We start from the raw sequence: 24,399 nt of genomic DNA, 5'->3' as shown, positions 1-24,399 counted from the left end.
GGCAAGATCGAGGCAGCCCTCGCGTAGCTTACTGTAAGATACGAGAAAGTCTGGAAGGCATGTTTCTGTTTGCCACTTTCGATTCTCTGACGATAGAAGAGAATCCAAAATGGCTGCATTTGACTGAATAGCGGTCAAGAAAACCTTGTGACCGCCATGCTTTTGCAGGAAACACAGATGGAGGAAACATGATCCCAGCGTTTCAGTTTCGTTCGCTGAAATATATTTTTAAAAAAGGGTCAGAATTAGAAATAATTTTTAAACGTTGGTTGTAAAACCCGTGCAAGAATGGAAATCACCTGGTCAAATCACGTGTTTCATTTGGCGTTTTGCCTCTGCCGCCGGCTGGAAAAAAATATATAGCGCCATAGCGCGTTTGGGTTTGTTTTTCGCAAAAGTGAGCACTCTACTCCACTGCTGTCGTGACCCTTGCCAGCGTGATGGACTTAATTTCCCCCACAGTAACAGATAAGCACCAGAGACTTTCATAGTGCCTGTTATTGATCCCGCTCTGGTAGGCAGTGGCCATCATTATGTGATGAATTATCAGTATTGAGACGCAAAAAATAAATTAGTGAGCGGTCCTGACAGGAGCTACTTCTCAGTGTGTTAATAAATTACTCTCTTAATCAACGGAAAAGGCTTTCAGCTTACACTGAGGGAGCTATATGAAAAATATGTTTTAATAATTTATATATGCATAGTTTATTGCCCTCTGTATTGAAGCACTAAGGGAGGCTGACTGAATTTGACGGCTGAAAGTCCAGACTGCCTTAAAGACACATGAGCACTCACTAGCCTCTCGTCCTCTCGTCGCCAGTGTGACGTGTGAGCTGCCAAGTCACGGTGTCACTGTCAGGATGCCAGGTAACAGCCCCCCCCTCGGTCCCGCCCCCCCAGGCCAGACTATCGTACGGTAGTTAGACGGCCGGGCAGCGAGGCGCCCTGAGCCAGCCCATCCACAGTGTCCCTTCTGGAAAGATCTGTCTGGGGATCGTCCACCCAGAGCAGACCCAGGCAGGGTATTACTCAGCTTGTGAACTATGTGCACTCTTAAAAAAAAAAGAAAAGAGTTTCGCTCCCGTGTTTCTCTTTGTGTGTTCTTGGGGCTGGAGCAGCATTTGTCTCTGCCAGCGTGTTCTGGCACAGGACTCCCGCCAGCAGCTGTGCTGAGGCCCGCACAGCCAGCCGCCACTTCCAGACATATACAACCTTCTTATAATAAATATAATAAAAAAATAAATAATAATAATAATGTATTATTTAGCTGACACTTTTATCCATAAGCAACTTAGAGTTGACTTGACTAAGTAGGGGACAACCCCCTCCGGAGGAATGTTGGATTTGGGGCCTTGCTCAAGGGCCCAACGGCTGTGCAGATCTTATGCTGGCTACACCCGGGATTGTACCATCTGCCTTGCAGATCCCAGCCACTAATCTACAAGCTTCTTCCGTGTTAAAAAGAATGTTTCTTTTTGTTTTCAACTTTGAGGAAGATGTCAGACGTTGAAATGTCAGTCTGCCCTGTCCAATAAACAGAGTGCATTGCTCTGCACTGTGGGCTCCAGCCGGTGAAGTTGTCCAGGTAATCAGTCTTTCTCAGTATAGTCTGGTTGTTCTGGCTGTTGGCACAAAAGGCTTTTCATTTCCAGTGGGGGGGGGTTAGCGGAAATCTCGGACGATGAGCACGGGAGTGTGTGGACTGTGTGTGTGTCGGCCGACGCATGTGGGGGCGTGTTTCAGTGGAAGCACACGCATTATTGCAGCAGGTCTTACGGGCTGTTTCTTTCTGCCCGCTTGACCTGTATTTGTGGGTCATTAATGTCTTGTCTGAACCTGCCTCAAATATGCTTATGGTTTTTGAGACCTCAGTGCCGAGCAAATAATGAATGCAGTGCTCAATGTCTTCACGTGTAGTTGCTTAACCACGCATTTATTGCTGAATGAAGAACAGCTTATCAGATGATCCTTTTTCACTGGGAAAAGTTAAGGCATCACGTTGTAATCTGCCCTGATTTCTTCATCCCTACATTGATTTTTTTTTTTTTTATCGTTGTCTGTGAGCAGTGTGTTAGTCTGGATCTCTGACCTGTGGCTCTGATGGGGGGGAGGAGGGTCTGGCAGTGTGCCAAACTGCTGGCCAGTTTCTCTGGATCCATGAGAGATCATTACTTTAAAGTTCATTACACTGGAGTTATTTTTAAGCCCTATGATGTTGATGGTATGTACTGGAATATATTACAATTAAATTATATATTTTTTCAAGGATTATATGGTGACTTTTTTTTTCTGTTGGTTTATAATCAGTCCATGATGGAGTGTGAGAGAATGAGAGAGTGTGAGAGACTCTGAGTTACAGATCTCATGTTGTGTTCGAGCAGCGTCATCTTGGCCACGGGGGGCAGCAGAAAGAACGTGTGAAAGGAAAAGAGAAATGCTCAATCAAGGCCGAACAACATGACATCCAGTCTTCAGCATACAGGAATGCTAGCCTCGTGCATATATCTCATATTGGTAAATAGTTGGCATTTTATATAGCGCCTTTATCCAAAGCGCTATACAATTGATGCTTATAAATGCACGTGATATCAGAGTGTCGTGATCGGGGGATAAACTGCAGCAGACACGGGCCAGTCAATCATCAGGTCTTTCCATCGTCACAAAAAGTATGTTTTGTCTAATTTTTCTTGGAAAGGCAGCTGTCTTTGAACTGAAAAGGATAGCCCTCTCAAATGCAGGCTTCCTGTGTGAATTACATTTTACAGACAATCTGCACTTTCTAAAAATCCAAGCCAAGCCTAGGCACTGTCATGCCCGTGATGGTTCGTTCAGACATGTCTCTCCCACCATTCTGTCCGTGGAGGAGAAGCTCAGTTTGTCATCTCTCTCTTTCCTCAGGAAAATAGTCATCAAATTCGGGAAGAAAAGGAAGCGGAAGAACGAGTCTTCGGAGGAGCCGTCCGACAACGAGACGTCGGCCCGCCGCTCCTCCAAGGGCGACCAATCGGTGAGTGACGGTCCTCGATCCACGGGACAAACGGGCGCAGCACGCGAGACCGGGAGGCGCACGCCTCCGCTCACACGCGTGGAGGAAGGGGACGACCGCTCCCGGAGCGTCAGTCTGCCCGTGAAGATGTGATTATCCCAGTGGAATCACATCCCGTATGACGACTCAGTCGGTCTGCCCGTGAAGATGTGATTATCCCTGTGGAATCACATCCCGTATGACGACTCAGTCGGTCTGCCCATGAAGATGTGATTATCCCTGTGGAATCACATCCCGTATGACGACTCAGTCGGTCTGCCCGTGAAGATGTGATTATCCCTGTGGAATCACATCCCGTATGACGACTCAGTCGGTCTGCCCGTGAAGATGTGATTATCCGAGTGGAATCACATCCCGTATGATGACTCAGTCGGTCTGCCCGTGAAGATGTGATTATCCCAGTGGAATCACCTCCCGTATGATGACTCAGCTGGTCTGCCCGTGAAGATGTGATTATCCCAGTGGAATCACCTCCCGTATGATGACTCAGTCAGTGTGCTTCAGTCGTATAGACCGTGGGAGTGCCCCGCAACAGAGAGGCCTGCTGAAGTTGGCATCAGACGGACAAACAGAAGGTTTGGCCCCGTCCCCGCGCAGGTTCACATCTGTCCTCTTCTTGATCCGCACTTTGTCTTCGTTAGCGCGCTGATGTTGAGTGCGCCCGTTCGTAAGAAATTAATGCGATCAGTATGTCATGTGAAGGGTCCACCATATGTGTTGTGCTAATAGATACGGTGATTATGATTGTGATGACTGATTATGAAGGTGATTATGATAATTGAGGTTTCGCGTCCTGTCATTCCTCGTAGTAGCCTGGAATGTCCTCTCTTTGTGAAAGAGGCCGTATGTAGCCTTATTTATTTTATTTATTTGACGCAGCCTAACTATTATGAAAATGCGCCATCATCAGAATGTGGGAATGATTGCATGTGAAAAACATTACGTCACGGGAAGCCTCAAATCACTGTCTTCTGAAGGCATCATTTAAATTGAAGCCTGTTTATTGAAATATTGGTGATCTCTTGAACCAACATCCTGCCAGCCACCACCCTTCACCATAATGGGCAGTGTAGGTGGCAAAACAGTTATTTTAGCCAGAAAAGAGGTTGAGTATTTTTTGGCTTTAGATCTGCTAGTTTTCATGTTTGGACTGCATAGTACAGAAAATCACTTGCATAAATTATCGTCACTTACCTGAATTTCAGGTGTGGATATTTCATTTGTTTGTTGTCTTCATAATTTACCTCACTTACATGGGGACTGTAAGTGCTCTATGGCAGCCAGCCAGTCATGTCCATCAACAAACGCTGCCAGATTACTGTTTTCAGTGTTCCACGTAAGACACATTATCAAGTTATCTAGAACTGTTGACAAAATCATGGGACCAATTTTGTGGCAGTGCTCAGTAAAAACTTCAGGTGTTTTTGCGAAGGGTTGTGTTAGACTGTGCACACGCTGTTCTGTGGATTGATAGCAGGAGACGGGTAGCACTAATGTAGACTCACCGTGTTCCCAACTGCGGCCGCTTCCAGCAGTTAATGTCCCTTCAATGGTAGTTTTTCTCCTGGGGAATGTGGTTTATGGTTGCTTATTGGCTATCCCAGACACTAAAACACTTTGATTCATGTGAATTGGAACAGTAATTATAGAGAAAACTTCCCTGTGTTCGGAAGACTGTGTTAGTTCACTATGTTCCAGCACCTGAACCACTACAGTTTACACTCTGTTATGCAGGCAAATCTCTATTAACTCCTTACATGGTTAATCATAACATTAAATAAATACTGATACCGTCTATATAAAACGATGAGTGTGAACAATTTCACAAGGAATACTTTTGGCTGAGCCGTATAAGCCTGCCTGGTTCATAGTTTCTCACACTGTCTCAGGGGAGCACCATTACCATGTCACTGTATGCTGAAATAGATCACATACGTGACTCAAGTTTTTAATGAAAACGGAAGGAACTATACTTTGCAGACACACAAAACTAACTTGGTGTTTGGAGCACGGTAAGCCTACGTTGGGATACAGCCTTGGTTGTAGTTGGAACCTCTGCTAAAACGGTTGACTGGCAGGTGTTGATGACGCAGTCAAAGTAAAGACGGCAAGAAACTGTTGGAAACACTGTTTTACTCGCCGAAGTCAAATAACCTGATTGATTGATTATTTAAACATTCCAAAACACAGAAATATGGGTCAATCAGCTCAGCAATGAAACTATGTTGCAAGCACAGAGCTATGCTGCTAGAACAGTGCTATACAGCTAACGCAGTGCTATGCTGCTAACACAGTGCTATACAGCTAACACAGTGCTATGCTGCTAACACAGTGCTGCACTGCGAACACAGTGCTATGCTGCTAACATAGTGCTATACAGCTAACACAGTGCTGCACTGCGAACAGTGCTATGCTGCTAACACAGTGCTATACAGCTAACACAGTGCTATGCTGCTAACACAGTGCTATACAGCTAACACAGTGCTATGCTGCTAACATGGTGCTATGCTGCTAACACAGTGCTATACAGCTAACACAGTGCTATGCTGCTAACACAGTGCTATACAGGTAACACAGTGCTATGCTGCTAACACAGTGCTGCACTGCGAACACAGTGCTATGCTGCTAACACAGTGCTATACTGCTAACACAGTGCTATGCTGCTAACACAGTGCTGCACTGCGAACACAGTGCTATGCTGCTAACACAGTGCTATACAGCTAACACAGTGCTATGCTGCTAACACAGTGCTATACAGGTAACACAGTGCTATGCTGCTAACACAGTGCTATACTGCTAACACAGTGCTATGCTGCTAACACAGTGCTATACTGCTAACACAGTGCTATGCTGCTAACACAGTGCTATACAGCTAACACAGTGCTATGCTGCTAACACAGTGCTATACAGGTAACACAGTGCTATGCTGCTAACACAGTGCTACACTGCGAACACAGTGCTATGCTGCTAACACAGTGCTATACTGCTAACACAGTGCTATACAGCTAACACAGTGCTGCACTGCGAACACAGTGCTATGCGGCTAACACAGTGCTATACAGCTAACACAGTGCTGCACTGCGAACACAGTGCTATACAGCTAACACAGTGCTATGCTGCTAACATAGTGCTATGCTACTAACATAGTGCTATGCTGCTAACACAGTGCTGCACTGCGAACACAGTGCTATGGTGCTAACACAGTGCTATGCTGCTAACACAGTGCTATGCTGCTAACACAGTGCTATACTTCTAACACAACTCTGTGTTGCGAACACAGTGCTGCATTGCTAACACAGTGCTGTGTTGCTAACACAGTGCTATACTGCTAACACAGTGCTGTGCTGCTAACACAGTGCTATAATGCTAATACAGTGCTGTGTTGCTAACACAACTCTGTGCCAACAGCTGTGTTATTGTGCATGTCCTCAGAAAAGAAGGTCTAACCGGCAAGTAAAGCGCAAGAAATATGCAGAGGAGGTGGAGTGCAAGGTGTCTGATGAGGAGGTGAAGGTGATCGTCAAGGCCAAGAAGACGAGCACAGCCGCTCGGAAACAGCCCGCAGTGCAGCTGTTTGTGGTGGGTCACCCTCAAACCGCTCAGTGACCATCAGGCTATACCATACAGTGACCATCAGACCATACCATACAGTGACTGTCAGACCAAACCATACAGTGACTGTCAGACCTAACCATACAGTGACTGTCAGACCAAACTGTGCAGTGACTGTCAGACCAAACCGTACAGTGTCCGTCAGATCAAACCATACAGTGACTGTCAGATCAAACCATACAGTGACTGTCAGACCAAACTGTACAGTGTCCGTCAGATCAAACCATACAGTGACTGTCAGACCAAACCATACAGTGACTGTCAGACCTAACCATACAGTGCCTGTCATACCAAACTGTACAGGGATCGACGGACTCCCTGACTCCCTGTATTCTCTGTGCTCTTATTAAATATGCTTTGAAGAGGAGGAAGCTCAATGCTAAAATGCTAATATTCATAATAACAGATACTCATAAACTCTGCAAATAACCATGATGTTGCTTCGCCTCTGTAATGGTAACTGTCCAAATGAGATGGAAAAATGCTGGTGTTTACTTTTATCTGCACAAAAACAGTATGGTCAGTTTCAGTGGCAGACTGTGAGTCCCATGCAGGAGCCTGCTAATGGCAAACGCTGCGCTATTTATTTCTGCAGGAAAACCCCAGCGAAGAGGATGCTGCTGTTGTTGACAAAATTATGTCATCTCGAATGTCAAAGCGTGAGGTAAGAGCCTTCATTCATTTTCTCCAGGTTTTTTCCCTGATAAATGTCAGGGTTTTGATAATTCCACAAACACGCGTTCTTCACTGCGCTCTGCCAGTTCGCTTGTATTCTGTTTGCTACTATTAGAATACTTTTAAATCAGAAAAATCATGATTCAAACCTATACCGAAACAATTATTGCAAGTATTGTAATAGCAGCTAAACAAGTAAATTGAGATGGTTTTCTGTTTTCAGAAAGCTTTCTACCTCATCTCATACGGCATTCATCAGTGGGTGTTGACGAACTTGTCCTCACTTGCCCTTTTCCGGATTAAACGTGGCAAGGATTATAGGAGGAATCTGCTTAAATGTTGTCTGTCTGCAGAGCCGGCAAGACGGCCTGTAATTAATGCTTTTCCACCTCATGAGATGCTCCTGAGCCCACCAGAGCACCTCAAGGTTTTATTGGTCAATAAAAGGGCCTCTTTAAAATCCACTGTCCCTGAGATATTTGTTGACACAAGTCAGCAGAAGGCTGCCAAAATGTGTTCGACCAGCATACCATTATACTGCGTTCATCCTAAGGAAACACCCTTCACTTTTCTTTCATGTTGCACATTAAATATAAAAAAAAAACATTTCCATGCATGATTCCCAAAAAATCATCTAGGTTTTGAGAATTTCCTATTTGCTGTATATCATCTAAAGTTCAGTAGTGAAAGTTGCTTATGATTCAGTCATCATTCATAAATGCAACGGCAATCTCATGTTTGTAAACATACTGCAATTTAGCTGCCTTGTTTTTTAATTTACCATTTGGGGATTTATAGTTTTCTCATCGTACTACCTGGGAGTTATTAGTTTAGGCAGGTGGAGATACTTGTTTTTGTAAGCAATATCAGCATGTTTTATTGATATCGTTATGTTTACAAATGTTATTGGTTCCCATCCTTTTCCTTAGTGCTGATGCCTTGTGATAATATCTTAATTTATATAGCACCTTTCAAGCAATATATGAACAACTGATTTACAGGCTGACAACTGATTTATAAGCTCCTTGCACAAGAAGGTGTGATTCTGCTCAGCTCACCTGTCTTTGGTTATAAACTTGGTTAGCAGTTACCGCAAGGTTGCACAACAAGCATGCTCTCTGCCAGTAGCAAGACTTGCAGTTATCAAATGTCACTGCGAGTGATACTAGCCATCAGTGGATGTAGGTTCTTGTAGACAGGAAATTCACTAAAATGTCATTATGAAAGTGAGCAAACGGGTGCTCTCACCGGTATAAGAAAGACAAGTGGTGGATAAAATAACTGTATACAGTAAAAATAATATACAGCATCTGAGTATTGTGAATTTGTAGCTGGCAGCAGAGGGTAGAATGTGTAACACCTCCAGTGAGCACAGCGAGTGTTCTGCCACACCGTGAGCGTCCTGGTGTGATGTAAATCTACTGACCACTGCAAGGGTGCGCAACTGAGTCATCAACATGGCCGCCACCAAGAAGTCGCATGACTCAAATGCATGAATTTATTTTTCGATTCTTTGTGTAAAGCACATTATGGTAGATTGCTATAGTATAGTAGAACGTAGTAATGTTTATTTATAAAATACAAATTTTCTCCCGCAGGTCTCTCCTGGAGTTGTGGTGGAAGTTGAGGAGTTCTATGTTAAATACAAAAACTAGTAAGTCTTTCTTTTGTTTTTGGAGTAAAGTTGCGAAGTAATTATCCTTTTAGAGATTGTTAAAAATGAGATTCGTCAGACCAGGTAATGTTTTTCCAATCTTCAAGTGTCCAGTTTTGGTGGGCCTGTCACCTCAGTTTCCTGTTCTTGGCTGACAGCATTGGAACCACGTGTGGTCTTCTGCTGCTGTAGCCCATATACTTCATGGTTTGATGTGTTCAGAGATGCTCTTCTGAATACCACTGTTGTAATGTGCGGTTATTTACATCACTGTTGCCTTCCTGTCAGCTTTGACCAGTCTGGCCCTTCTCCTCTGACCTCTCTCAAAGCATTGTTACAGAACTGCGGCTCACTGGATGTTTTTTTTGTTTTTCGCACCATTCTCTGTTAGCTCTAGAGACTGTTTTGTGCGAAAATCCCATTTCTTCCACATTCTGATGTTGGTCTGAACAACAACTGAACCTCCAGACCATTTCTGCATGCTTTTTTGCATTGAGTTGCTGCTGAGATATTTGCATTAACGAGCTGGTTTGCAGGTCTACCTAATAAAGTGTATGTCTATATTTATATAGCGTGCTCGAAGCTTTCATTAAACAGCAGAATTCTCTTAATTTATTGAAGATACATTTTTACTCTGTGTTCTCCACCCCTTGTGCTCAGTGCCTGTGTCCCCTGTTTTTCTCTGTGTTCCTTGCCTCTTTTTGGTTCCTCCCTCTATCCCTGTTCCCTCTGTCTCTGTGTTCCGTCCCTCTGTCTCTGTGTTCCGTCCCTCTGTCTCTGTGTTCCATTCCTCTGTCTCTGTGTTCCATTCCTCTGTCTCTGTGTTCTGTCCCTCTGTCTCTGTGTTCCGTCCCTCTGTATCTGTGTTCCATTCCTCTGTCTCTGTGTTCCATTCCTCTGTCTCTGTGTTCCGTCCCTCTGTCTCTGTGTTCCATTCCTCTGTCTCTGTGTTCTGTCCCTCTGTCTCTGTGTTCCATGCCTGTTTCCTGTGTTCACCCTCTGTCTCTCTTTCAGCTCCTATTTGCACTGTGAGTGGGCTACGGAACAGCAGCTGGTGAAGGACAAGAGAATCCAGCAGAAGATCAAACGCTTTAAGTTTAAACAAGCACAGAGAGCGCACTTCTTTGCTGACGTAAGGCAAACTGCTGTGTGTGTGTGTGTGTGTGTGTGTGCGTGCATTTGTGTGTCTGTTTATCAGACAATATCAGTGTCAATCAGAAAAAAACACTTGCTTGTTTACTGAAGTAAAAAGACATAAACAGCGAGGGATCCTGATGAATACCGTCCTGTCTTTCAGATGGAAGACGAGCCCTTTAACCCTGATTACCTGGAAGTGGATCGAGTGCTCGAGGTGTCGTACTGTGAGGATAAGGACACCGGAGAGGTAACAGGGCTATGATACTGTTTATTTGCCCACAGTTATTGTCTGAGTGCATTCAAGCATTCAAGCATTCAAGTGAAAAGAAAATCCAGGCAGTGCAACTGATAGACGAAACACAATCCGTCGAAAATGGAAAGTTTCTCTCAAGTGTTCAGCCCTTGGAACACTTTTTCGGGACAAAGCTAAGACCTTGACAAGAGCCGTCTGCACATAGCATCAGCTTATTATGTACATTAATAACGAACCCTCGCAAAAACTGAATGTTGTTGAATGCCTGTTCTCTCCAGGAGAGGGAAAACTATGGAAAACTGTGGAACGGGGTTTGAACTGGTTTCATGAAAATGGTCATTCCTGAATTAATGATGTGAAGCCTGTGGAGGTAGTTCAGGCAGACAACTCAAGAAGCTCCGCCCCTTCACATGCTAGCATCTAATGGGAGGGCCTATATTAAGAACAAATCTTATCTGTTCTACCCTTGCTCATTTTGCGCTGTTCTGTGTGTGTATGTGTGTGTGTGTATGTGTGTATGCGTGCATACGTGCATGTGTGTGTCTCTCTCCACAGCCAGTGGTGTATTACCTGGTGAAGTGGTGCTCCCTGCCGTATGAGGACAGCACCTGGGAGCTGAAGGAGGATGTGGACCAGAGCAAGATCGAGGAGTTTGACCAGCTGCAGGCAGCTCAGCCAGACTCCCTCAGGGTGGTGAGTTCACCCCGCTCCCCTCTCCACAGAGACCCGAGACTGTTCACCCCGCTCCCCTCTCCACAGAGACCCCAGACTGTTCACCCCGCTCCCCTCTCCACAGAGACCCCAAACTGTTCACCCCGCTCCCCCCTCCACAGAGACCCCAAACTGTTCACCCCGCTCCCCTCTCCACAGAGACCCCAAACTGTTCACCCCGCTCCCCCCTCCACAGAGACCCCAGACTGTTCACCCCGCTCCCCCCTCCACAGAGACTCCAAACTGTTCACCCCGCTCCCCCCTCCACAGAGACTCCAAACTGTTCACCCCGCTCCCCCCTCCACAGAGACCCCAAACTGTTCACCCCGCTCCCCTCTCCACAGAGACCCCAAACTGTTCACCCCCGCTCCCCCCTCCACAGAGACCCCAAACTGTTCACCCCGCTCCCCCTCCACAGAGACCCCAGACTGGGACACACGCCCCCCTCAGGGCACTCAGCTGTGTTCAGTGGGCACAGGGATATTCTCTGCCACAGCTTATTTTTTATGCAAACAATTATTTATTAATCCGTTTGTTCCTTGTTTTTTAGATGATTCACTGCTTTAAAATTGCCCCTTATTCCCTCTACGGTATATCAAAATAAAAATGACTGAAGTTCAGTTTGCGTAATTAGGCACAGTGATTTACAGCGATGTTGGCATACAGGGAAGGTGTCGATATTTAGTTCAGGGAAGGTGACTGAAATTGCTTTTTTAAACTTGTTGGTTTCATTTAGGATCTGAATGATAACAAATGGTTCCACAGGTCCCAGAAGCGTGGCGTCTCAAGTCCAGCCAAGTGTAGTGTGCATACACAAAGCTGTGCAGCTCTGTCTGGTGCAACGCCGTTTACATTACATTACATGTCATTTGGCTGAAACTTTTACCCAAACAACTTACAGTTGATTAGACTAAGCAGGAGACAACCCCCCCCCCGGAGCATTGCGGGGTTTAGGGCCTTACTCAAGGGCCCGACGGCTGTGTGGATCTTATCGTGGCTACACCGGGGCTCAGTTTCGGTCAGTGACAGAGGCCTGACCCACGAGCCTGTGTCTGTCTGTCCCGCAGGAGAGACCGCCCGCCGGCCACTGGAAGAAGCGAGAGCAGTCGCGACAGTACTGCAACGGCAACACCCTCAGGGACTACCAGCTGGAGGGCCTGAACTGGCTCCTCTTCAACTGGTACAACAGGTCAGTGGAGCGGGCGGCCAGCCTGATGCCCCACTCTCCAAGTCCCCCTCCATAGTCCCAGCACTCGACCAAGGCCTCTACACATGCGGTCTCACTCCATAGTCCCAGCTCTCAACCAAGGCCTCTACACACGCGATCTCACTCCATAGTCCCAGCTCTCAACCAAGGCCTCCCCTACACATGCGGTCTCACTCCAGGGCGTGTAGTTACAGCACTCTACCATGGCCTGCTCTACACTTGCTGCACAGTGAAAGAAGCACTGAAGGATTGGCGAGGATAGCTTGTCTTTTTTTTGTAAAGTCAAAAGAGAATTTGTAATGGCTGCTCGGTTCTCTTGAAGCACGACAGCTGTTGTGAAAGTGCGAAAAGTGCCTTTTTTTCTCGTGACTGAAATTCCGTGGTAAATACCTTTAGATGCGCCAGCTCTTGGCGTGGTGTCGACTCCTGTTGAATAGCGCAGCTCACCTGTATCACAGCCTGTTTTGACAGCCAGGGGAGGCTGCCGGCAATTAACTGCTGTTAGGCACTGTGGAGGCAGGGCCAGCCTCCTCCCGGCTTAAAAAAACACACACAGTCGCTGTGAGTACGGCGTGCGGTGGAATACTATAGACCGGCGGATCCCAAACCTCTCCTCCGATGCCCCCAAAGCCAGATCCAGGTGTTTGATGTGTTCCCTTTGAAGCTCTCCTGGGGCCGCTTTCCTGGGGCACCTCACCTGGGGCAGCTCACCTGGGGGTACCCGAGGAGAGGTCTGGGAGCCACAGCCTGAGGCCGCGTGTGTGTCTGTATAAACACAGACTGGCGTGAGCTGTGGAGGAGTAGCCGCTAAGTCCGCTCTTTCCTCGGAACACTTGAAATGAGAAGCGATGAGTCGCAGAATGCTGAAGTTGAGGTCGGGGGCGTGAGTCTCTGCGGTTGAGTGGGAGTGCACAGCTGGCTCACTCAGGCGGGCACCACAGGCTTTTATCCCAGCGAGCTCATCACATCTGTCTGAAACCCATAGCAAACTTACCCCCCATTACGTGCGGTGCAGTCCATAAGTATTCGGACAGTGGTACAATTTCAATTCTTAAAATTGTTTCTTTAAATTCAATTTCAATTCTTTCCATTTTTTACCACTGTCGAAATACCACATTTTTATTCTTTAAATTGTACCACTGTCCAAATACTTATGGACTGCAGTGTAGCCACGATGCAGACAAGGTTAGTTCATACGGGTTGTTTAAGTAAAGGCGATCTGTCAGGTTTTGGGTCACAGCAGGCTTAACATCACTCGATGTGAAAAGTTTTGTGACATGGCTCACGCCCCCACGCGAACACAGGTCTAACTCTCAAACCGGCACCAAAGCACCAGCCAAGCACATGGGAGGCAAAGGGAGTGGGCGGGTGATATTTCCTCAGTGGAACTGGGGGGGACGTTCTTAACGAGCCTCTCCACCCCCCCACACACACACACACGCAGGCGGAACTGCATCCTGGCTGATGAAATGGGCCTGGGGAAGACCATCCAGTCCATCACATTCCTGGAGGAGATCCACCGCGTCGGGATCCGCGGCCCCTTCCTCATCATCGCCCCGCTATCCACCATCACCAACTGGGAGCGCGAGTTCCGCACCTGGACCCAGCTCAACGTCATCGTGTACCACGGCAGCGGCGTCAGCCGGCAGATGCTGCAGCAGTACGAGATGTACTCCAGAGACGCCCAGGTACCGGCCGCCCGTGATTGGCCCATTCCTTTTGGAGATACGGATATGGAGATAGGACAGTATGTATCTGACAGAAGTGAATTTGAGAAATCAGCCTGCAAAGTTTTGTGAACGCTTGTCACAAGTGCGAATGCTTCAGCCAGTGGCATGAAGGGGCCTGAGTGTCGGGGGCTGTCAGGCAGAGCTGCTTAATGTAGGCAGAGGCTTTAGCGGGGAGGCTTAAGAGCTATGTGGTTTAACACTAGAAATGCAGCATTTTTTGTAAATCTTCTATTAGCAATTTCTATGTCTAGCAAAGTGTATCCAGTATTACAGCATTGATATCTTCATCCTGAGCGACCTATAATAAATATTATGAAATCCTACACTGTAAAACTATTTTCTAGTAAATAATAGGATACAACTGAATAAACTTCACTTTTTGGAGCATACAGTAGCATAATTGTGACTCGATGGCAAGTCACAATTGTGCTACTGTATGCTCGCCAAGAAAGGAAGGACGTTTTCCCGACTTCACTGGCATATGTGATTGTTTTGGACTTTCTATAGTGCTTATGGTGAGCTCTGCAGAATGAGATCAGTAGGGGCCAGCTCAGCAGAATGAGATCAGTAGGGGCCAGTGAGTGCAGAATGAGATCAGTAGGGGGCCAGCTCTGCAGAATAAGATCAGTAGGAGCCAGTGAGGGCAGAATGAGATCAGTAGGGGCCGGTGAGTTGACGGCGCTCCTCTCCCGTCCTGTTTCCCCAAAGGGCCGCGTGGTTCGCGGGGCCTACAGGTTCCAGGCCATCATCACCACCTTCGAGATGATCCTGGGCGGCTGCCCCGAGCTGAACGCCATCGAGTGGCGCTGCGTGATCATCGACGAGGCCCACCGTCTCAAGAACAAGAACTGCAAACTACTGGAGGGCTTCAAGCTCATGAACCTGGTACTGCTCACTCCCCTGACCCATTTCACTCCTGAACCTGGTACTGTTCACCCCCCCTAACCCATCACACTCAGGCCCTGGTACTGCTCACCCCCCCTAACCCATCACACTCAGGCCCTGGTACTGCTCACCCCCCCTAACCCATCACACTCAGGCCCTGGTACCGCTCCCCATAACCCATCACACTCAGGCCCTGGTACCGCTCCCCTTAACCCATCACACTCAGGCCCTTGTACCGCTCCCCATAACCCATCACACTCAGGCCCTGGTACCACTTGCTCTCCCTGACCAATTATGCTCAGGCCCTGGTACTGCTCGCTCTCCCTAACCCATTCAAGCTCATGAACCACCTCTAAGCACAGCGTCCCACTGATTACCCCCAGGGTGCCCAGGCCATCCCTCCCCCAGCACTGACACCAGTGACTTCATGCCCAAGACCTTGACATCCCACATTTCATTACCGATTATAAGCTAACGACAGCAAGATCCTGACCTCATCCACCAGTGATTGTAGATTTAGTAAATGGGACAGAAAAGGGCCTGACCTTTCAGACATGAGCATATATGTCCACCTGTTTTACCACTTGGATCCTGATCCAGCCTATTCCCCAGGGCCTAGACCCACTGCTACATGGCAGCTTTCTCATACAAACCGCCCCTGGTCTGTACTGGTTGGCCACAATCCTGCCCTAATACTCCAAATCACAGCCTCCGCAGTGTACTTCTATATGCAAGTCTTACTAGAAAATCTCTCATGAACTACTGTAATCAGTTTAGTTTAATTAATCTTCACCTATGACTCTTGTCAAGTGTTTGTACAGTAATTCTTGAAGGTGCACTCATTATGGTCCCTGTATTGGTTGCATTTAGCATTGAGAGATTAAACACGTCCCTGCCAATTTCAGCAACGTCAAATCTGAGGCTTTTCCCCTTACTGCCTGGAACACAGTCCTGACTCCAGACAGAAGGGAGTGATGGGTCTCGTTCGAGGGCGGTATGGTCTCAAAGTGTCAGAATTAACCCTTGGTTCTGGGTTTTGGCCACGCTCGGTCGGGCTCAGGCCTTTGGTAACTGTTGCCGTTCCTCTGTAGGAGCACAAGGTCCTCCTGACGGGGACTCCTCTCCAGAACACGGTAGAGGAGCTCTTCAGCCTGCTGCACTTCCTGGAGCCCGCCCACTTCCCCTCGGAGACCACCTTCCTGCAGGAGTTCGGCGACCTGAAGACTGAGGAGCAGGTGGGGGCTCTCCCGGCCGCCCGGCCTCACCCAAGTGTAGGGTCCTCTCACGGGCCACCAAATAACGTGGGGATTTTACACTCTTCAAAATAGTGAGGATGACTATGAGAAATTTATACGTCTCAGTCCTCACACGGGGCCCAAATTGTGTGGAATACGCCCCTACATACACGCTATGTGTAGATTGCTAGGATTGATACATACAACGTTGGGTGCTAATAATCGTCATGTATTGTGCCAGCTAATGTTATGTAGCAGTATAACTGCAAAGTAATCAGTCTCACAAAATTGCTGTTATCTGAAATATCTTACCAGATAACTCTCTGCGTTACAGTATTGGTTTAACGGCAACTAGACGTCACGCTGGGGCTCCCTGTGGGATCTTGGGAAGTGTACACTATCATCCTCATCCAATCCCGACCGATACAGTAACTGCTACAGTAACACTCGATACACGCTCACCCAGAAGCCTCGTGTGCAGAAGGGGTGTCCAGCATCTTCTTGGCGAGCAAATGTACAACATCTGGGGCAGGAGGTCCGGCTAGTCTAGTTGAACTGCAAGCGATGTAGCTTTCCAACTCTGTCACTCATTTGGCAGAGAGATATAAACTCAGCGATTAAGCTTTGCAGCGTATGTGTCTTGACATGTGTGATTTGTAATTCTTTTAGATTAAATAAAGGAGGGTTTCCTTCCTCAATTTCACATCTAAAGTAAGAAAATAGTACTACTCCGGGTGCTACTGTCCTTATTCACCAGTCATAATGAGCTTTCTGTTGTTCTTCAGAGGCTTTCAACATTCATGTTGAGTTAAGGGTCTCAGTAAGAGTAAGAGTTGAATGTGCAAACATGTCTTGGGGTCTCCTTGTGTGCACTCTGTTGAAGACAGGTCTCTTGTACACCGGTGCTCATGATAATAGGTAGTTTGTAATAGGCCATACAGCACACATTTTACCTCTGATTTCGTTGGCCTCTGATGCTAATGGGTGGGGCATCCTCTACTGCTGTCCTGTAGAGAAGTTAATTTTGGAAAAGCTAAGGAAGACACATACGCGTTCTGCACACTCCTGCTCTCAGTGTTTCAAAGGAAAGACCAGGTGTGTCATCATCAAAACGGTGGAACAGAATAGCTCAACAGTAATCATTCACATAGCATGTTTGCATTTGTCCATTTATTCACGGGCAGGTTTCATTTAGTTTACGACGATGACGTCAGACTACGGCCACACGTTGCTCGATGACCTTGGCCTTGTGTTATCTCTCCGTGCGTGCAGGTCCAGAAGCTCCAGGGCATCCTGAAGCCCATGATGCTGAGGAGGCTGAAGGAGGACGTGGAGAAGAAGCTGGCGCCCAAGGAGGAGACCATCATCGAGGTGGAGCTCACCAACATCCAGAAGAAGTACTACCGCGCCATCCTGGAGAAGAACTTCTCCTTCCTGGCCAAGGGTGCCGGCCAGGCCAACGTGCCCAACCTGGTCAACACCATGATGGAGCTACGCAAGTGCTGTAACCACCCCTACCTCATCAAAGGTACCCAACACTAACCAACACTACTGTAACCACCCCTACCTCATCAAAGGTACCCAAGTCTACCCAACACTACTGAACACTGCTGTGACCACCCCTATCTCATCAAAGGTACCCAACACTAAACAACACTACTGTAACCACCCCTATTTCATCAAAGGTACCCAACACTACTGTAACCACCCCTACCTCATCAAAGGTACCTAACACTACCCAACACTGCTGAACACTGCTGTAACCACCCCTACCTCATCAAAGGTAACACTAATGACACAGCCAACACACTGCTCCTAGCGCTTGCCATAGACTGGCAGTATACACAGTCTAACCAGTGGCGTTGCGCAATTCAGCAGCCCCCACGTAAGGTTGAGACAAGAAGCCCCTCCCATTAATTGTCCGTTTCTACTCCTGGTCACTCTCCTGCATAGTCCATTTCTGCTCCTGCTCACTCTCCGAATTAAAGATGATTGTTTGGGTGCATGAAACAGAGTGTACCTGACACTGCTCTTTATCATTTTCTGAACTCTAGTCATGCCCTGTCAATCCATCACAGAAAATAGTAAGAAATGGCTGGATAATGTTCCTTGAGCAGATGGATGTTCCAAAGCCTTGAAATACAGAGCCTGAACCTGAGCTAGTTATCAAACTTCTTAAAATATTGATATGCAACATATAGAAGATGCCATTTGGTGGCTGTCATTTGAGTGAGATTTTACCTCAATGCATTGATTGGTGCTGAGAGATTGTTCCATGTGTGCTTAAGTCATGCTCTTACAATGCACCAAATTGACTGAAATTCATGAGTTCATAGTTCATAGCTGGTTCATCGCTGGTGCAGAGTCTTTGGTGCTTTGTCGAGTCTCATGGTTGCATGTCAAGTGGCACAAGTCACATTATTAACTTCTCCACAGATTCAAGTTTTTAAATTCATGAAGTTGGTCCGACCCTATTAATAATACAATGATTACAGTTGTACCATCGTACATGGTGTTTAGTGCAGGTTCCAAAAATATTCAATTGCAGTGAAAAAAATCTATATATAAACGGCAGGGCAAACTTGAATTCAAAGCTTAAAGCCGGTTTATTGAGGAGCCTTTCCTTCCTCCTGTCGGGCAGGAGCTGAGGAGAAGATCCTGGAGGACTTCCGCGAGGTGCACAGCCCCACCGCGCCAGACTTCCACCTGCAGGCCATGGTGCAGTCGGCGGGGAAGCTGGTGCTCATCGACAAGCTGCTGCCGAAGATGAAGGCCGGGGGCCACAAGGTCCTGATCTTCTCCCAGATGGTGCGCTGCCTCGACATCCTAGAGGACTTCCTCATCCAGAGAAGGTAGCGACCGCGGGCTGCAAGCGTCCCTCACACTCACATCACACCGCTCACATCCGCCAACCGGACGTGGACAGCAGAGGGCCAGATGCTTCCTTAGTCAAGTTTCCCGCTTATGTCATTACAGAAGCCAACACATTTTGAAAAAAATGCCACGGGCGATTAGTTTTGCTGGTACGCTCTCTTTTAGAGCTGGATTCATAGTTGTTAGCGTCAAGATTAGCTGCTTAAGTATCTCATTTTCTTAACACAAGTGACATACCAAAAATAAAATGGTTACTACTCTTGAACCCTTTTGACTACAGGCACAACCCTGGTCTCTTCTGAAAGGTAACCCTTGGGGGTTTGCAGAATAACTCGAAATATTACTAAAGCTAGGTTACAGATGCTCAAGCACAGTGGAAGCGAGTATTTTTTTCCTCACTCAACAGATATTGTATTGGAGTGGATACAGATTCCTGGCTGTGTCTGGTGGGCTTAGAAACACAATGGGACCACCGCAAAAACGCTGGATAAATCCCTAAGCTTTTTCTAAGCTCTGAATTATAAGTAATATATTGATTGATTGAGGTCCATTGATTGAAGTTTTTGTCAAATAAAAAAAAAATGTAGGCTCTCCAGCACCAAAGTTGGCAACTTGAAAAATCCTGGTCTTGAAATTGTTTTATAAAAATGTCTACCATTGCATGTAATATGTGCTCTGAGTATACATTGTGGGAGGACTGGTAACACATCACTGATGATCAGGGCCCCTTCAGCCCTCCTGCCCTTCTCTTTGATTCCCAGATATTCTTTCTCCTGGCGTTGGCAGTTAGTGGAGAAAAGAAAGTATATAAATGTGTACAGCGTGCGGAGCAGAGCCTGGCTGGGTTCAGCTGGAGGTTTCTGTCCCCTTGGGCCTCCCCGGTGAAGAACAGGAGGGGGGCAGGAGGGCTTTAGGAAGCAGGCTGGGCCACAGCAGGGGCGGGGGTGTAGGTATGGAGGGAGGGGGTCAGGACGGGGGGTGGTGTAGGTATGGAGGGGAGGGGGCGGGGGTGTAGGTACAGGGGGAGGGGGGCAGGAGGGGGCCGGGGTGTAGGTACGGGGAGGGAGGGGGGTAGTAGGGGGGTAGTAGGGCTTTAGGAAGCAGGCTGGGCCACAGCAGGGGCGGGGGTGTAGGTATGGGGGGTAGGGGGGGCAGGAGGGGGTGGGGGTGTAGGTACAGGGGAGGGGGGCAGGCGGAGGCTCCGGGGGAGAGAGGTGGTTCGTGGGAGAGTTCCGCTGCCCCGAGGCCTGGAGGAAATGAACGTGAGGACAGCACGCGTGACGGGACGAACCGTGCATCTGACCCGATTCTCTTTCATTTCAAATTGTGTCAGCTCAGCCCCAAAGAAAACCAATGTGGGGATGATTTAGATGTGGAATTTCACATGGTTTGCAGGTTTACAGGATTACCACGGTGAATCATTACCAAAAAGGTTCGCTTATAATCTCGGGCGTGCTGTTGCGTGATATGTATGAAAATTCAACACATCCATTACTGAGAGCTGGGCTTCAAGGTGTCGTAAAAGCTCCGAGACTGGATCCATTTCCCATTGCTAATGCACGAGGCTCCTGCAGCTCTTATTATCAGTATATAACTAGGTGATGAACAAGTTAATGAGTCTTGCAGCAGCAGCATTTTTTTTTGCTGAAAGGATGATCAAATAAGACAACAAACCAACTTTAGATGCTCAACTTCTAATCAGGCGGCACGGATGGTGCAGTGGGTAGCACTGCCGCCTCACAGCAAGGAGATCCTGGGTTCGAATCCCCGTCGGCCAGGGCCTCTCTGTGCGGAGTTTGCATGTTCTCCCCGTGTCTGCGTGGGTTTCCTCCGGGTACTCCGGTTTCCTCCCACAGTCCAAAGACATGCACGTTAGGCTGATTGGAGAGTCTAAATTGCCCGTGTGTATGAGTGTGTGAGTGAATGGTGTGTGTGCCCTGTGATAGACTGGCGACCTGTCCAGGGTGTATTCCTGCCTTTCGCCCAATGTATGCTGGGATAGGCTCCAGCCCCCCTGCGACCCTGATCAGGATAAGCGGGTTCAGATAATGGATGGATGGATGGATGGATGATCAAATAAGACAACAAACCAACTTTAGATGCTCAACTTCTAATCAGGCGGCACGGATGGTGCAGTGGGTAGCACTGCCGCCTCACAGCAAGGAGATCCTGGGTTCGAATCCCCGTCGGCCAGGGCCTCTCTGTGTGGAGTTTGCATGTTCTCCCCGTGTTTGCATGGGTTTCCTCCGGGTACTCCGGTTTCCTCCCACAGTCCAAAGACATGCAGTTTAGGCTGATTAGAGAGTCTAATTTGCCTGTAGGTGTGAGTGAATGAATGGTGTGTGTGCCCTGCAATGGACTGGCGACCTGTCCAGGGTGTATTCCTGCCTTTCACCCAATGTATGCTGGGATAGGCTCCAGCCCCCCTGCGACCCTGTTCAGGATAAGCGGGTTAGGATAATGAATGAATGAATGAATCTACATTGCCTCCATAAGAACACATTTAAACGGAGAGTGCATGCACCTGTAACAGGAGCGGGTTGTGGGATAGCACGCTTCATTGTTAATTCTCCAGTAAACGGTTTATAACGGCGTGGTGATGTGTGGCAGGTACCTGTACGAGCGCATTGACGGCCGCGTGCGGGGGAACCTGCGTCAGGCCGCCATCGACCGCTTCAGCAAGCCCGACTCGGACCGCTTTGTCTTCCTGCTCTGCACCCGCGCCGGCGGCCTGGGCATCAACCTGACCGCGGCCGACACCTGCATCATCTTCGACTCGGACTGGAACCCCCAGAACGACCTGCAGGTACGGTGACCCTATAAAACCTTATGAAGGCCCGATCAGGCCCAGGACAGTTATAAACGTGCGCTCTAGTCAGGCTCAGAGTTTTACCTGCTCTGTAAGTCTTTTCAGTATCCGCTGTTTGGGAGAGAATGTACTTGTTTGCTAAGCTTCACAAAAATTGGTTGGTACGGCTGGATCTGTTGGGAGACTGCCCTTCTTTGTAGCCATTACTCTGTTGTTTGCTTACAAGTAGGCGGTCCCTACTTGCAGAGGTAAAAGGTAATTGGTTAACTAAAGCAAAGTAGTTTTTTTACATACAGAATTAGGAAAAATCCTGTTCAGATTCAGGAGAGGAATTACTAAAATCTGAGCTACAGCTAAAACTTCTATTTCAATGCTATATAATCGTAACAGTCTGCAACTCATTGAAATGTGAGAGTATCCTTTTAAGTATTGTAATTGTGTGTACCAGGTAATTATTTGGAATGCCATGCTTGCTCTTTGAAGCTGGGTTTCCCTGGGAAAACTACAGTGGTTTCCTGTTCCATTTGATTCTCCGTCTTGTTTCTATTTATACACAACTCAGATAAAAACTTTTGAACGTGGATTTCTTTGTAAGGGGCACAAATTCTGTCTCTTTCTCTCATAATGCGGACAAGAGACATAATGCGAAACCACAACTCATCTAATCTCGCAATAAACTAAAAATAAACTGCATTCGGAATTGGTTGCTGGATTAAACGTCCATGCAGATAATGCTCATATGCGCATGTAAATGGTAAGACGTGTTGGATTCACCAGCCTTTGACTTGTATTAAAACAAAGCATTTTTTCAATTTCATTTTCCGACGCTGTTTCAACATGCCCCAGAGCGGTTTCAACTTGCCCTGTAGTCGGCAGGTGCTCTTATATGTTGTATATATATTTTTCATTATGCGAAAACCTAAGTGTTAGATTGTTCCCCTGCCTCCCCGATCATGAAGCGAATTTATGAATATCTGAGGAAGCCCAGGTTGCTCCTCTACAGTGAATGGGGCGGCCTGTAGCGTAGTGGTTAAGGTACATGACTGGGACACGTCGGTCGGTGGTTCTAATCCCAGTGTATACAATAAGATCCGCAAAGCCACTGGGCCCTTGAGGAAGGCCCTTAACCCTGCATTGATACAGGGGAGGACTGTCTCCTGCTTAGTCTAATCAACTGTATGTCGCTCTGGAGAAGAGTGTCTGCCAAATGCCATTAATGCCATTAATGTAATGTAATGAATGATGTGAGACAACATGGCCCTTTAGCTGACTGTTTGAACGGCCTGCTTTATTTTCTTCAGCCTGCTTCTCTATAATGGACATGCATGTGCACTGTGAAAATAGTAATGATATAAAACAAGTTTCCAATTGTTACCTAAAATTCTCATTTTCTCCTTCTCCTATCCTGAGGTAATGGGGGTGGATATGAGTGGAGGAAAGGAGGATTAATTATTTTCACAGTGGCCTGTTTGGGTTGCACCATATACAAATAGCACCGAGGATAGGGGTTTTGCTTCAGTGCTTTTGCACCGCTGTTCTGGATATTTTTTCTATTCTGTTTCTAGAAACTAATTCTAAAATAAGTTGGTAGGCTATCCTGGCTGTATGCTTCGGGTCATTCTTGTGCTGAAAGGTGAACCATCGCCCCAGTCTGAGGTCACATGCACTCTGGAGCAGGTTGTATTCAAGGACCTCTCTGTATTTGGCTGCATTCATGCATCCCTCTATTCTGACCAGACACCCTGTCCCTGCCACTGAGAAGCACCTCCATAGCATGATGCTGCCACCATCATGCTTCACCTTAAGGATGGTATTAGCCAGGTGATGAGCAGTGCCTGGTAGACGTAGTGCTTGGAGTTCTGCCCAGAGAGTTAAATTGTAAGATAGCGTTTTCATCATCATGCCCTTTAAATGGCATTTGGGAAACTCCAACTGGTCTGTCTGAAGTGAAGGGGACTGAGTACATACTTTTTTTTTGCCTTGTAACAAAATTGAAGAAATAAATAATTTCCTAATTTCCTCTGTTTAAGGAACCCAGCTTGGAACTCTCCATCAATGCTTCTTCATAGACTCTTATAGGCTACTTTTCTACCTTCTCATGCTAAACTGCAGGTTCCCCAGAATATTTCCTGAATAGGGCAGTTATATTTATAGGCCTTAGAGGCATTCCCAAAATGCTGTATCTTCTGATTTTCTGTATCCTTGTAAAATCAGCGGTTTAAGGTCAGGAAAGCTTCCTTTTTTCTGCATCATGCTTGAAATTTGGATTTGTGCTGCTGGGGGGTGAGCCCTGTAACTTAACTTCCTTGCAAAAACGTTAGAGGCAACTGCGGGACATTCATTTCATTGTGAATCACAAACAGACGTTACGTAAGGTTACATGTCATTTAGCTGACGCTTTTATCAAAAGCGACTGACATTACAGACACGCTGTTCATTTCGCAGTGGCTGGGGATGGCCCCGTGTATATTAACAAATACAGAAATTAGACTCCAAAGTCCGCTTGTTTATGGCAGCACAATGTGGGATGAGACACCATCAGCACCCGTAGGGTAGATATGGAGGTATGGA

At 47.1% G+C, this 24,399-nt stretch overlaps 1 protein-coding gene across 2 annotated transcripts in view; it reads left to right on the top strand.

Moving 5' to 3' along the window:
- The window catches only part of LOC133131665 (chromodomain-helicase-DNA-binding protein 9-like), a 61,731-nt gene that overhangs the window by 16,483 nt on the left and 20,849 nt on the right, over positions 1-24,399 (top strand). For both annotated transcript variants that reach the window (XM_061247063.1, XM_061247062.1), the window contains exons 3-16: positions 2,899-3,007; positions 6,479-6,625; positions 7,254-7,322; positions 8,932-8,987; positions 10,002-10,119; positions 10,285-10,371; positions 10,933-11,070; positions 12,156-12,277; positions 13,740-13,983; positions 14,734-14,910; positions 16,002-16,145; positions 17,418-17,673; positions 18,787-18,997; positions 21,630-21,825. In XM_061247063.1, the coding sequence (XP_061103047.1) occupies positions 2,899-3,007; positions 6,479-6,625; positions 7,254-7,322; positions 8,932-8,987; positions 10,002-10,119; positions 10,285-10,371; positions 10,933-11,070; positions 12,156-12,277; positions 13,740-13,983; positions 14,734-14,910; positions 16,002-16,145; positions 17,418-17,673; positions 18,787-18,997; positions 21,630-21,825 (2,074 nt within the window). The remainder of the gene's footprint in view (positions 1-2,898; positions 3,008-6,478; positions 6,626-7,253; positions 7,323-8,931; positions 8,988-10,001; positions 10,120-10,284; positions 10,372-10,932; positions 11,071-12,155; positions 12,278-13,739; positions 13,984-14,733; positions 14,911-16,001; positions 16,146-17,417; positions 17,674-18,786; positions 18,998-21,629; positions 21,826-24,399) is intronic.

This window comes from Conger conger, chromosome 6 (assembly GCF_963514075.1).
Source record: "Conger conger chromosome 6, fConCon1.1, whole genome shotgun sequence".
NCBI lineage: Eukaryota > Metazoa > Chordata > Actinopteri > Anguilliformes > Congridae > Conger > Conger conger.
The sequence above is the reverse complement of the archived record's forward strand: the minus strand, read 5'-3'. Positions and strand labels throughout refer to the sequence as shown.